The sequence below is a fragment of the Gastrolobium bilobum genome, unplaced genomic scaffold, assembly GCF_033153095.1.
Source record: "Gastrolobium bilobum isolate Gb01-03AN ecotype WA unplaced genomic scaffold, APGP_CSIRO_Gbil_v1 utg826, whole genome shotgun sequence".
Lineage (NCBI taxonomy): Eukaryota > Viridiplantae > Streptophyta > Magnoliopsida > Fabales > Fabaceae > Gastrolobium > Gastrolobium bilobum.
In genome coordinates this window covers 50,499-65,995 of record NW_026896170.1, presented here as the reverse complement: position 1 = coordinate 65,995, position 15,497 = coordinate 50,499, and the positions used below count along the sequence as shown (strand labels likewise).

Sequence of the window (15,497 nt, the reverse complement as noted above, 5' to 3'; positions counted from 1 at the left end):
GTCCTTTAATTTTCCTTTATCAGATGAATCCGGAGTTTTCCGGTCGTTCGAAGAAATCACAATCTTAAGCTGTTATGCGTGTTGTGGACACGCTTCCCCAAAAACCCTAATTTTCATCAATTTTCACCAGAAATCATATTTTATAGTCTTATGTACCATTTATAACTTATTTCTAAATCTAGACCTCAAATTTCATTTGGCACGCTTTACAGTGCAACTGTACCGCAGTATTTTTACTCGGTAAAAATATTATTCATCATTTTTCCAGAAGCTTGCCTAACCACTCAATTTTTTGTTTTGAATCCATTTCCAGGGTTAGTTTTCTCATTTGAGACCTCCTACTCAATTTTTCTTTCCTAGGGTTACATGTTTGATAATTTACCATTTTACCCTTCTTATGTATTTTGACCCTAATTTCAGGATTTTTACTAATCTTACCCCTTAATCCACATTTTCATATATAATTATACGTTTAAGAAATACGAGGTGTTATATAAAAGGCACCATCCCCTACTCAAGCCTCTTGCCTAGGTAGGGAAGATCCATCTCCATCAGTACCTGCACCTGAAATATGTCCGCATACGAGGTGAGATAAATATCTCAGTAAACTATGGATCTTTAGAGGATTCCCCCACCCCAAGTTCACTTCAGTGTAAAAGCAGTAAAATCAAAACAATACATTATATTCATATCCATGCAAAGTGTGCAATAATAAATTCTACTAGTCAAAGAACCTACAATGTAAGAATTACGCAAGGATCACTGTCTTGCAATATACCAAGTATAAGGAATCACCTTCTTATGCCTCACACAAGGAATCACTGTCTTGTGTGGCACACAAAGCATACACATACATATATCAATGCATTAAACCAACATGCAATGCACTTACGTACACTATATAAAACCACTACTCCATCGGGGCATGATGGAACAAACAAAAGATAAATCTCAAGGTCCGAAAACTTACCTCTTTGAAGCTTCCTATCTAATACCACGCACATTTGCAAATTACTAGAGATATCAACAACCAATAGCTTGTTATATCAACACCTAATTTCCAAGGTGAAATCACAATTAATTACATATATGTATACACATAGCAAGCTAACAACCCTCATTCAACAATGAACACAAAGTTGGAACTCACCTCAAATCCTTGAATTCACTCAAGAATCCACACTTTGATCAATAGATTGGCCCAATGCTTGGTTCCCAACTTGAACATCAATGGAATCCAAACTACTAAACCAATCAAACATAGACTTCAATAAACATCCATTCATATTACTTGAAATGCAAGAAATCTCACACTTTTCATATGCTAAAATTTCAAAAATCATTAAAGTGTTCTAAATGAATATCTTAACACTTTTCACCAACTAAATCATTCTATAAGCATTCTTTCCAACATGACTTAGGTCTAATACACACTCCAACACCATCATCCATGCAACACTTTCATGAAGACCTAGGTTATTCCATAACCATTAAAACTTGAAAGGCAACTTTATGCCTAGCACTTTATTTTTATTATTATTATTATTATTATTATTATGAAAAAGATGGCTTGCGACATAAGTCAATCTCAAATCTAATAGGATATTACTTTGTTTTTCTTTTATGTTCAATTGATATAATTTTATTAATAATTAAAAAATTGTTTTATTATTTAAATTTTATTTCTACTTTTTACCATTTTGTAAAGAAAATAATGAAATCAAATATATTGTTTTAATCTCTTTCTATACAAAATATTAAAATTATGAAATATAATAAATATATGGTGCCTTTTTATAATTTTTAATAAAAATATATTAACTAAAACACCCTCTGAAATAGAGTTTTGATCTCTACCAGCTTAAACACCCTATTAGTGTTGGTGAGTGGTTTTCTTATTGAGTCCACCATTTCCTCCAAAACAAATGCTCTTAAGTATGATGTTAATTTTTTGTGTTTTGCATATTGTCTTCTTCTTCTTTTTTATTTTAATAAAAACTGTAAATCACACAAATGAGTTTTGTTCCTCATCATCCTTAGAGTAAATAATAGCAAAAGGTTACAATCACTGAACTTTTTCTTCTTCTTTTTTGGTTATATGTTTTGTATTGTTTTAGGTTTTTTAAAATTGAAGGCGAAAAAAAATAAAGAAAATGATTAGATAAAATGTCGGGCTGATACACTCTTTTATGATAAAACAAATTACCAATCAAGAAGTAAATATTAAGAGCAATTTTATAATTTTACAATAGTTACTATCACATCCTATATATGATTATTTTCCTGACCAAACACCATCTCTGTAAAAGGGGTGATTAAAAAAAATTACTTATAGTATAAGAAAATTCATTAGTCTTTTCGTTATGTCATCCATCATGTTCTTGTACATACTGTTGTTGTTGTTGAAGGCTGACTAATTTGAAGTATGCTCCACTTGTGTTCTCTACAAGACTTGAATGAGTCCCTTGCTCAATTATCTTCCCATCCTGTAAAACTGATATTTGGTCTGCATTTCTTATTGTGGATAACCTATGTGCAACCATAATTGTTGTTCTGTTCTGCATCAATTTGTCTAAAGCTTGTTGTACCACACGTTCTGACTCCACATCCAGTGCACTAGTGGCTTCATCTAGTAGCAAGATTTTAGGGTTTTTCAAAACAGCTCTAGCAATAGCTACCCTTTGTCTCTGGCCACCAGATAGTTGAACTCCTCTCTCACCAACTTTGGTGTTGTAGCCCTCAGGAAGACCACTAATAAAATTATGAGCATTGGCAAGTTTAGCTGCTTCAATTACTTCTGATTCAGATGCTCCTTCCTTCCCGTATAGAATATTTTCATAAATTGATGTTGCAAAAAGAGCTTGTTCTTGTTGCACAAGACCAATATGCTTCCTAAGGGATTTCAAATTGAGTTTCTTGATGTCTTTTCCTGTATTAATTTGATGAATCACTGTTAGAACAATGTTTTCACATTTATGATAACTAGCACATTGACATTACTTACACTTTTATGCAATGAGTAGGGGTGTCAATATGGGTTGACACGACACGAATACATCAACACGAACACGATACGAATTTTCATTCGTGTCAAAATCTTCAACACTGACACGACACGAATTTTTTGCGGGTTGACACGACACGACACGAATAACACGCAAAATAGGGGACAAAACGGTAATTGACAAAAAAATTAAAAAAATAGATCGAAAATAAATAAAAAAATAAAAAATAATAATAATAATAATAAATTAATAATAATTAAAAATAATACGGGTCGACACGAACACGAATTCATAAACACGAACACGACACGAATTTTTTGCGTGTCATTTTTTCCAACACGAACACGACACGAATTTTTTTACGGGTCAACCCGAACACGAATTTTCGTGTCGTGTCGCGGGTCGACCCGCGTGCCAAAACCCATATTGACACCCCTAGCAATGAGTCTTTTCTATATTCGACTTATGCATGCCAATATGTGTTTGGCCTTAGGTATTATGCTTCTTGAAAAAATTATCCTATATTGCTCTTCTCCTTTTGTACTAAAAATGGAGTAAGAGTTGTTGAGATATATAAAACCATTAATGTAGCCTCATCCAATAGCTTAAGCTTTTGGGTTGAATTGGTTCTTTACATGGTATCAGAGTCTCGTGTCCCGCGTTCGATCCTCACTGCCCTCCACTTTCTTTCTAATGGAATTTCTTTCTTCGCACAGGTAGGTGGGCCTGTGCATTGTCCATCCTTCAAGCCCAGCGAGCTCTCGTGTGAAGGGGCGTGTTGCGATATATAAAACCATTAATGTAGTCTCACCTAACAGCTTAAATTTTTGGGATGAATTGATTCTTTACAAGAGCAATTAAATTATAAGTTTTTCAAACATCTTACCATCAATCATCACCTTCCCAGATGTTGGATCATAAAATCTGAGTATAAGGGAGATGACAGAGCTTTTGCCAGAACCACTATGCCCCACCAAAGCAATGCTCTTTCCTGAGGGCACTGTTAGATTGAAATCATTAAAAATAACAACCTCTGGCCTTGAAGGGTAGCTGAAATGGATTCTTTTTAGATCAATTGTTCCTTCAACTATCTCCAACTCTTCTCCAGCATCACCTATTATTCTTGTCCTTCTCTCCATCACTTCGAAAACTGATGCAACCATTTGATTCCCTTTCAAAAGGTCTGGTGCTAGTGCCAAAGTCTCCCCCATAGCTAGTGCTGTTACGATCAAAACCATAAACGACTTCATAATTGATTTGAAACTAGCAAGCTCCTTTTGCATCAAGACAGATCCATACCTGCAGAATGTATATAACTCTCAGTACAAAGGCAAATTCCTAATTAGTGAGACATTTGTTCTATGACTTAAAACAACCTCTCCCTATTAAAACCCGACTACTAAGGATAGAGAGGTGAGCTCAATTCTTATATGCAGCCTTACCCTTGCATATTTTGCAAAGAGGCTATTTTCCATATTTAAACTCGTGACCTTGCAGTCACAAAGAAACAACTTTACCACTCCCTCTAATTTGTCCTATGGCATAGTAAACAAAAAATGAAGCTAGAGCATATACCATAAGGCAAGGCCATAAGATGAGAAAATAAAGAACTGGGAAATGCCATAGAATATGCCAGCAATTTGGCCCCGTCTGAACGAATGCTTGGAAGGTTCAACAAGCTCAGCAGCATAAAGTTCAAGGATCTTTTCTTCAGAACAAAATGCTGCAACAGTGCGTATATTACTCACTGCCTCCGCAGCCAACATGTTGGCTTTTAGATATGCTTTACTTAGGTTGCCACCAAAGCCTTGCATGAAAAGTTTCTGAAATGATAGTAGCAAGTTATAAGAAACAAAACAAATGTACTATTTCATAACGTTGAATTGTAGACCAAGAGGAAACCTCGCTAATGTGACCACTAATGATCAAAGGATATGTGGCCAAAACAACAAGTGTCATCCTCCAGTTCAAAATGAAGGCAATGATGAATGATGAAACAACCAGACCAACATTTTGTAAGAGAATGGTAGAACGATCAACAACTATAGTTCTTAATAAAGTTGCATCAGTCTCTAAACGTGATGAAAGCATAGAACTTGTGTTGCTCGTATTATCAAACCAGCCAATTTCATTCTTCAAAATAGCTGCAAGCAGATGAATAAAAGATGTTAGGTGAAAGAAAAATCATCAAGTTTTAACGTATATAGATATGTTATTTTTCAGCTTTGTATATTTTAGAATCAATAGGACAATATTAATCTTTTGAACACTTAAAAATACAAATAATGCATATCTATAACAAAATTCATCAGATGAAGAGTGAATCATCAATGTTGAATAACTTGACCGTCATTCAACAGAGTGGAGGTTCCTTTGATATTCAAATGCTGTCAAAAATCAATAGGAAGATTAAAAAGAAACATCTCATAAGAAGACAAGAACATAAGTAGTGGGTAAAGTATGAACCAGTTGATCACAATTACCAGAAAACATAATTTCTCTCACACGAAGGGTAAGTCTCTCGCCCATGATTCCAAAAGAAAGATGTTCAATGGAATAGGCAGTGATAGCTGCAACTGCTCCTCCACAGAAGAGGAAAGCAATTTTTTTAACTTCATGACGTGTTATATCCCAGTCCATGTAATATGCTACAAGACAGTGAGTGATTCCGAGAGCAAAAAGTGGCATCAGAGCTCCAGCAACAAATGCACACAAGGTTCCAAAAACCCCATAAAACCAATCAGGACCAATCATTGAATATAGTCTTCTTGCTGAGACATGTCTTGACTTTCCATCACTTTCTATTTCATCAGCACAAGAATGGCCAATGGATTCTTTATCTGAACGAAAACTAGCCCCGAAGCTTGTTGTACAGGATAATTCTCTTGACTGCATTATGCTACAATCAAAATAAACATATAAACATAAGTACAATGCTAATGGACATGTTATCCTAGTAGCGTATGTAAAAGGTGACAGAAAGGATTGTCTATGAACTCATTCAATTCTCTATTTTAACTGCATCGAGAAGCTTGAATTTCCCATATCATATTTTTTTCATTACAGTCACTTGACTAAGCACAAAAATTATATAAATAAATATCAAATTTTGCAATAAATCTCTTTAACAAATGGATGTTATGTAAGTACCATATCTTGATAAGTTATCTCAATTTTATTAATTGCAATTAAGCATGAGAATGAAGTACCTTGATGACAGTTCCAAGCAAGGATCCTTAGAAGGATGTCCTTGCAAAGAGGCTGCCTCCTGGATTTGAACAAGAGATGCATATACATTATTTGGGTTGGAAATGAGCACCTCATGGTTGCCAATTTCCACGACCCTCCCTTCCTGAACAACAGCAATCATATCTGCATTCCTAATGGTAGAAAGTCTGTGTGCCACTATCACAGTTGTTCTACCAACCATGACACGATCAAGTGCCTCTTGTACACTCTTCTCGGACTCTGAATCTAGTGCACTGGTTGCTTCATCCAACAAAAGTATTGATGGATTCTTAACTATAGCACGAGATATTGCAATTCTTTGCTTCTGTCCCCCTGATAATTGTATCCCTCTCTCACCAACCTGCAAAAGAAAGTTAATATCCCTTCCTGAAGAAAAAACATGCATCATATTTTACTTGAGTTATAAAAAGCACTTCCCAACCTTTGTTTAACAAATCATGCAATTGACATACTATCACCCACAATATAGTGTTCCAATAAAGGACAAACTCCAGTACACAAGGCTTCCGACTTGCAAGGATATATGTGATGGTCGATTGTATACAACCTTACCCTTACTTTTTCGTACAGAGGTTATTTTCCATAATTGAACCCGACCTTCCGGTCACAAGAGCAACCTTACCATTGCTCCAAGGCTCACCCTCACAATATAGTGTTGCAATGTGTTTTTGTTTCTTTACGCCGTGAAAATTTCCTAGGAACCATTGCTACCAGTTGCAATTTCCTAAAATAGATAACCTATACATATTTACCTTCACTTGTTTATCTGCAGTTGCAATTATTGTGATACAAATTTCAACCATTTATACCAGTATGATTATCATTTCTGAATTTCCTTTTTCCATCTTCCTTCTAGGATAAAAAAATTGCATGGACAAGGAGCAAGAATAAATTTGTTGGAAACATGACCTCATGATTATGAAATTTTTGGAAGTTGGTACATGTTAAAATGCTGAAGATGAATGCTTACCTGAGTATCTAATCCATCAGGAAGATTGTTAATGAAAGATTGAGCATCAGATAGCTGCATAGCATGATTTAGTTCTTCAAGAGTAGCATCATCTTTTCCATACAATATGTTCTCCCTAATGCTTGTAGCAAAAAGTGCAGGTTCTTGATTAACTAGCCCAATTTGGTGTCTAAGCCATTTGAGATCAAGATCCTTGATATTATTCCCATCTAATAGTATTTGACCAGAAAGTGGTTCATAGAAGCGCTCAATCAATGATATAAAGGTGCTCTTTCCAGAACCACTTCCCCCCACAAGAGCTAAAATTTTCCCTGAAGGAATATCAAGACAAAGGTTGTTGAAGACAACTACATCAGGACGAGATGGGTAACTGAAATAGACATCATTAAATTGGATGTGACCCTCCAATGTGCTCAATGTTTTACCAATTTCTGAGCTTATTTTGTTCATTGTGTCCCTCTCTATCATTTCAAAAATGGGATATGATGCTGCCTTTGCTCGGATAAACGCAGAAATATCTGGTGCTGCCTGTCCAAGTGACCTGAGAAGCAAATAGAAAAATGATCTCAAGTAGATGATACTCATTAGCTTGCTTTTGAATAACATTCTTGATTTTGGTGAACAACTTAGATTATCTATTTTAAGGCATCTTCTAGTTATCCTTATCTCACCTAAAATAATTTATTGCTGCAAATAACTCACATTTTAACCATAGCAAACACAATAAAAACCTATTAATGCCTTGGTTTCTACCATTAATATAAAAAAATGTGACCTCTAATTACATCCTTTTACTTTTTGGGGTGCATTATGCATCCATTACTTATTTACCGTATGTTATGTCATCACAAGAATAATGCAATTAACTAATTTTTTTTATGGTTTACTTTATAACAAAATTTACAAAAGAAAATACCCATTCATTTGATTGACCATTGCTAAAACGTTGCAGTGTAATCTGGAAAATGTACTTGCTGAACTTCCATTTGGAGTACATTAATTGTTAAGTCAAAATTAAAAATTGCAAATCATTCAATCATGAGGCAGTATTATCTACTTTCTCAGTATGCATTAGATAAACACAATGAAATAACATGGGACCAATATATAACAAAAGGTAACAAAGGCTTACAGGCCAGAGATCACAACATTGAGCATGGTAGTGAAAGCCTCCCCCCCATTGGCAATATTTTTGTGAACAACAATGCTATTGAACCAAACAAGCAGAGCCCATGATAGAAAAAGGACACAATGCATAGAGCCAAGTCCCAAACCCTTTGCCAAACCTGCTTTTCGACCATTTCTATATGTGTTCATCAGAGCCTCTTTGTATAATCTTACTGCTCTTTCTTCTCCTGCAAATGCCTGTACCGTTCTGACATTGCCTAACACCTTAAATCCACAAAGAGTACAATATAGTCACTTCACAATCACATTATAGTCATTGAACGACATATAGTAATGGGTCATATATGAATGAACTTTGGTCTTACTAGTGAAGCAACTAAAAAATACTCAACTTTTGTTTCTAGTTAAATTATTTTCTTCTACCAGTGACCCTTCTATTTTCTTGTAGCATTTTTTTTTATTTTTTTTTAAATAGATGCGAGTCTCACACAAAATATGTTTACGGTACGAGACAATTTTCTCCTACTGCGTAAGAAAATTAAAACCCTTTGTCACTTTGTCAAATATGAAGTGTTACATAAATCTAATATAAAACCATTAAGATTTAGTTAATAACTTGAGTTTGTAGCGGGATGGCTGTTTAATGGGATCTATTTATTTCATTTTGTATGAGATAATTATCTGATGCAACAAATATAAGATAATGTGGTCCACTATATTAAAAAAAGAAAAGAAAACAAGACAAAATAGTGGATCCTACTACTTTGTCTCTGTTGCATGAGATAATTATTTCCCTTGTTTAATATGACTAAATGATCAGTAATTATTTTTTCACCGCTTCTCAATATTCTAATAAACATTCAAATTGTAGAATTTTTTAGTATATATATATACAGAGAGGTAAGATTTTTTGACACCAGTGTCAAATTTGAAGTTTGACACAGGATCTGAGAGCCGTTAGATAAAAAAAAAAAAAATCAATGGTGTCACATGCTTACATATCAGAGTCATTGATCTTTTTGATTTAACGACTCTCAGATAAAGTATCAAATTCTAACTTGTATCAAACGATCTTACCTCGTATATATAATATTAAAAAAGTCTAATATAAAATTATTAAAATAATCTTCACATCAGTTGGAGCTTATAGAAAGAGATGGTGTTTATTATAAAGATATAGCATAACAGATAACTTTACCTCTTCAGCGATTTCACCAGCCCTGACATAAGCTTTCCGAACTTTTGCCACCAGCCCAAACGTCACGTATGCATAAAGACCTCCAGCAAGGGCAATCAAGGGTACAATTGCAAGTGTCACTAAACTGATCTGCCATACTCTCACAAAGCCAATGATAAAGCCCGCTATAAATCGGCTTATGTAGTGCATGAAGTTCCCTACCTGTAAACCCCATCAATTATCAAGTTTGATATATCTTTTACTCAACCATTATTCATGAGAAAAGTTATTACCATGCTTTGCTGTGACAAAATTATTTCTTTTGCACATAGCCTCTAGTTTAAAGGATTAATTTAGCGAAATTCGAAGACATATGAGCTTTGCATTTTTTTTTAAGTTAAAGTTAAGAATTAAAACTTAAAAATAAAGTTAAAAGTTATTTAATTATATAAAAATTTTAACTGAGAAATTAAAAAAAAAAACTAAAAATAATTATTTGATAAAGTAACTTATTTATAATTTTTTCTGAAAAAACAAGTGTACATCTTAAAAAAAAAAAAAGTTTTCCTTGGAAGTTTCTAACTTTTTTTTATTATGAAAAAAATTATTTTAATTTTAACAAAAATATGTTTGACTTTGATTCTTCTTTTGAGGAGAAGAGAAACTGAAAAAAGGACTCGCGAAATGGATAAATAGAGTCTTTTAGAATTACTCGGATACAAACATATATTGTTTTTGTGTTTTCAACATTACATATATTTGAGAAGAGTTTTAAATTATTTCTTCCTTTGTTTTAAAATAATTATTATTTGAAGTTTTACACAAAAAATTAAAAATTCACTATATATTTTTACTTTTTAAAAAATGCAAGCTCATTTAACTATAATATTCTCTCGTTCCTTTAATATTGTCTCATAAAATAATGATAAAGGTTAGAAAAAGAAAGTAACTAATGTCTTCTTAGCAATTAATTTTTAAAAAAAAAAACAAAAAATTTTAAAGTAATAATTATTTTAAAATTTAAAGACTACATTTATTGATATTTACTAAATTTTTTAAATATTTGTAGTTAAAATAACCACAAATAAATGTTTAAACTTATACCGAGTCCTTAATTTGTACCTTAACATACTCGTCTGAAAATTTTAAATTCCGCGAAGATGCCCCCAATTATTATTAGAGTTTAAATTTGATAAACACTTTCAATGTAATACTTTTAACACAATCATATGTTTTTTTATCATTAATAGAGTTAAGTCCAAAAAAGGGGGTTGTTTCAACCATCTAGGGTCAACCATGTATGTTTAAACATTACATTTTTATTATAATATGTTTCAAAAATATTATATGTATTCATTAATTATTTTTAAATATCATATGTTTCAAAAATTATTTTTATTATATTGATAAAAAAATTATCTTAAATTTTAAATATTATTCCATCAATTATAATCAATTAAAGATGAAAAACAATAAATTATAATTAATTAATGGAAAAAATTAATTATAATTAACTAATGAATTTACACAACTCAAACTACACAAAGGATCTGAAAATTAGTAAAAATTCATAATTATTATTGATTATAATTATTTAGTAATTAATAATTATAATTACTTAGTAATTAAAGTGAGTGATTTTGGAGAAGTGAATATTCATAATAAAGAGAATAAAAATATTGTTTTAAAAAAGGTTGAGGACCAACCGGAGTTCACCTTGTGGCACCATTTAGTTGATCCATGTCCTTTTCTTTTTAAATTAAACCAAAAATTTAAAAAAATAAATAAAAAATGAGTGTCACTATACTTACTATTACTTTAAAAATTATATTCCTAACGTTAAAAAAGGAAAAAATAACTATAATTTGACCCAAATAAGTCAAACAACAAACAAAAGAGATCTTCCTCTTGATGGATTGACTGATTGGATTGTAAAGAAGTAAGCATGATGATGGCCAAGCTAGCAAGGTAGCAAAATTGAAACAAACAATCAAAAGAGGATTTAGTTAGGACTTAGGAGTAGAGATTCCATCGTATAAGTTGATGGAAAAGAATTTTTAAAATAGTTTTAATAATCAAATTCCTTAAATAATTTAACAACATACTTAAAAGATAATATAAAAAAAAAATTTACCTAATATTTTATTAAAAATAAATTCATGTCACTATTAAATTACACTATTAAAATAAGGGAAATGTACTTCTGTTACAGCTGCAAAATAAAAATTTTGCAGCAATACCAAAGAAAGTCAAGAACCGCATGTAGATAACTAGATATTGGCTTTTTTTATAATATATATATATATATATATATATATATATATATATATATATATATATATATATGTGATGTAGGATCCTTTGACACCGGTATCAAATTTAAAGTTTGACACCTCATCTAAGAGCCGTTAGATCGAAAAATATCAACGACGCTGTTTTGTAAGCATGTGATACCATTGATCTTTTTCGATCTAACGGCTCTCAGATGAGGTGTCAAACTTCAAATTTGACACCGGTCAAAGGATCCTACCTATATATATATATATATATATATATATATATATATATATATATATATACACAAGTGGAGTCCACTTTTTCTGTGTATGCATCATAAAAGGTGATGCAGCGACACGGTAGAAATTTGAAATCCTTAAAATAATTATGTAATTTATGTTATATTTAGACGAATATATTAAGGGAAAAATATTCATCCTTTTAAAATATTTAATTTTGAGAAAAACATCTATCTTTTTAAATGATATAAACTTATATCATTTTAGATCCTAACCGTTGATTTCTGTCATCAATGGTTATAATCTATTGGGTCAAACTTAATGAGCCAAATTTATTATTAATTAATTAATAATTTTTATCCAATAAATTATAACCGCTGGTGGACGGAAATCAACGATTAGGATCTAAAATGATATAAGTTTATATCCTTTAAAATGACAGATGTTATTCCCATTAATTTTATATCATTTTAGATCATAGATAAAAAAAGATTTATCTTTTTATCTGGGAGATAGAAAACAAAAATAGCTGCAATACAAAAACACGTTTGGTCGTGATGCCTCGTAGATGCTTCATGTTTTCTCATAATTAATTGTTGCCATACATAGAGCATTATATATATAGTGGCCAGCGAAAATGTACAAACCTTAAAACAAGATGAAAATGCATGGATACCTTCTCGGATAGTGCATCTTGAACAACGATGATGTCACTTGTAATAGAAGAGATGACTTCTCCGGTTGATGCCTCGGTATCAAAAAGACTTATATCTTGATTCAACATTGACCTTAAATATGCCATCCTCATCTTCGCTGCTTGACGTTCCCCAGTATGCATCCAACAAGCCACCTCTATATACAATATATATATCAGCATTTTCACCCAAATAAATTAAAATGCTAGTAAATAAAAATTATAAAATCAACATTTGTTAGAATTATTTTTTTTCCTTAAAAATCATATTATAAATTCATACCTGTCCAAGATGAAAACAATATTACTGTACTTAGATACACGAAATCCAACGAATACTGCAAAATCGCAAACAAGTAGTATTAAAAAGAAGAATATTAATATTTACCAAAAAAAAAAAAAGAATATTAAATGGTGCAAATTAAAGTAGATATATAGTGCATGGGAATTGCTGGATTTAAGAGTATTGTGATTGATTAATATGCATGGTATTTGTGAACTAGCGATGCCTATGGCAAGAGCAAGCTGCAGGTGGTGACAAATTATTGTGCACACTGAAACTGAAGAGGTTTGAAGCCAATGGACGTAGTATATGTGCAGTCACAATAAAAAAGGTTAGGGTTTCAAAAGAAATACATATAAAAGTATAACCTTTTATTTATAAAAGGGTTTAGCTTATAATAGATAAAATTTATAATCTCTAAAAGTGTGCATGGCCCATTATGTAAATCCAGAACAGAACAGGAATTAAGAAGCAAGGCAAAAAGTTCTTATTATAAAAAACACAAACCTTGGCAACTTGATGGGAAGCTTCTTTGGGATAAAGGTAAGCCATGCCTATGACATTGATCATCTTTCCAAAGAAGATAAAGAAAACAGGCACAGATGCACCATGAACACATGCCCCAACAGATCCAACCGCCATTAAGGCACAATCATAAAAGTCAGCAAATGAGAAGAGCTTCAGCAAAGGAACCTTTTGCTCCTTTCTATCCTCTACGACCTCCTCCTTCTTTCTCTCCTTTGCTGACATATTGCCTGAAAATAGGGAAAGAAAGTACTATAATTAAACTTCAGCAACTACAAGGGGTGTTGCAAAAACAAAAGTAATGAGTTGTTGCACAAAGTAAAAGAAGGGGGTTTGTATGTTGTGAAGGTATTGAAGGAACTAACTCGATGGGTCATAAATTTGTAAGGTGAAAAATACAGAATATTTGTTGATAAAATCCTCCCCAGTACTGTTTTTTTTGGGAGGGATCTAAAGCTTTGATTTCAAGATCCATTTCGAATCGGATTAATCGCGAAACAATAAATCAATTGTAATATCTCCAAAAAAAAAAATACAAATATGGGGAAAAAGTATCTAATGTTACTTTAGATAACTTTGTCTAATGTTCATCAAAACGACGTCGTTTTGTAGTTGAAAAATTAAAAAAATTGAATGATAAAGACTATTATAACCTAAAATAAATTAAAATTACAAACACACCATGATTTCTGTCCCAAAATGACGTCGTTTCGGTGAACATTAGATAAAGTTATCTAAATTAACTTTAGAAAACACAAACCCTACAAATATACCACCAATCACATGATGAATTGAAATATATTAAAAAATTAGTAGAGAGTTTTGTGGTCGTCCTTATAGTCATGCCTCACTCGACAGTAAGAAAAAAAAAAAAAAAAAAAAAAAAAAAAAACTGTATATATATGGTGCTAGTGTAAGACTGAATTGAAATCTAAAACTGATATATTATTACATGGTAAGGGCTTTTTTTTTCCTACCTCTAGCAAACCACGCTTGTGTTTGCTAAATCGTGTTGTGATTTCGTGAACAGTGAGTTGTGGGTTTTGCGGATAGCCCAGAAACGCTTGCACACACTCTTCCACTTTCTCTCTTAACATTAAATTGCAATGAGAGAGATTGTTTGGAAATGTCTTTAATAGAAGAATGTAATTAAGGGGTTACCACTTATACTTAATGAAGAAGGAAATAACTTCGAAAGTGACAAGGAAAGAAGTCTTAATTCGTTAGGTAACTGAGGCAGCATTTTTTTGGTTGTTTCTGCGTTTTTACTTAAATTATAAGAAACAAGTAATGTCACTTACATTCAACACTTCAACTTATTTGTCACGCATAATAATCCCATCAATTATCGTAAAAAAGGGAAGTGTTTTTTCTTTTTCTTTTTTCGACGGGTAAAAAACGTGAATTATACGTACTAAATGACATTAATTTTTTTATCACGAGAAGGGATAGAAGCTTCAAAATAATTGAAGTTAGAGTAGAACTACATAAGTTTAAGCTTGGTCTGATAAGAAATTAAGTTTATTTATTTTATTCGAACATAATGATTCCTTTGATCAGTTTAAGTTATGTTAACTTGGTGGCCAAATCATGAGCAAGATCTCTGCCTCTCGTGACGAGATGGATTGCCTTTGCGGCTGTCTCACATGAGTGAGTTGGGCCTTTTGGATCTTGGTACAAGTAGATCTTTTTCCCATGCATAATAGGTCTTGATCACTTACCTTACTTAAAACTCATGAGTTATTTGAGTTTTATATTAGTTCAACCTTTTAAATTCAAGAATATATTTTTTTTTTTGGAAAATTTTTAAACTCAAGAATATAATTTAAACTATTTGTGTTGTCTGTGTAGAGCCCCTTATGTATCCCTCAAGAGATAAAGTATATTAATTTTGAGGTACTCTTAGTAGCAATGGTAGAGACCAAGACTCATTTAGAGCCTGTTTGGATC

At 32.1% G+C, this 15,497-nt stretch overlaps 1 protein-coding gene across 1 annotated transcript; it reads right to left on the bottom strand.

The window, feature by feature from the left end:
- Window positions 1–2,288: 2,288 nt before the first annotated feature.
- Window positions 2,289–14,640, bottom strand: LOC133298089 (ABC transporter B family member 2-like). Its single transcript, XM_061497323.1, has 13 exons — window positions 14,525–14,640; window positions 13,530–13,777; window positions 13,023–13,077; window positions 12,722–12,897; window positions 9,551–9,751; window positions 8,357–8,616; window positions 7,225–7,765; window positions 6,215–6,594; window positions 5,489–5,904; window positions 4,908–5,149; window positions 4,581–4,828; window positions 3,892–4,304; window positions 2,289–2,929 (listed from the first exon to the last, which is right to left on the bottom strand). The coding sequence occupies exons 2-13, from the start codon at window positions 13,770–13,772 to the stop codon at window positions 2,367–2,369; spliced, it is 3,738 nt and encodes a 1,245-aa protein (XP_061353307.1). The 5' UTR covers window positions 13,773–13,777; window positions 14,525–14,640; the 3' UTR covers window positions 2,289–2,366.
- Window positions 14,641–15,497: the final 857 nt, after the last annotated feature.

Coding starts and splice junctions, on each gene's coding strand:
- LOC133298089 (XM_061497323.1), bottom strand. CDS start 13,772: ATGTCAGCAAAGGAGAGAAAGAAGGAGGAGGTCGTAGAGGATAGAAAG. Junction 9,752..12,721: donor AAGATGCACTATCCGAGAAG/GTATCCATGCAT, acceptor TGGGGTTTACAG/GTAGGGAACTTCATGCACTA. Junction 2,930..3,891: donor TGGGAAGGTGATGATTGATG/GTAAGATGTTTG, acceptor AAATTAATACAG/GAAAAGACATCAAGAAACTC.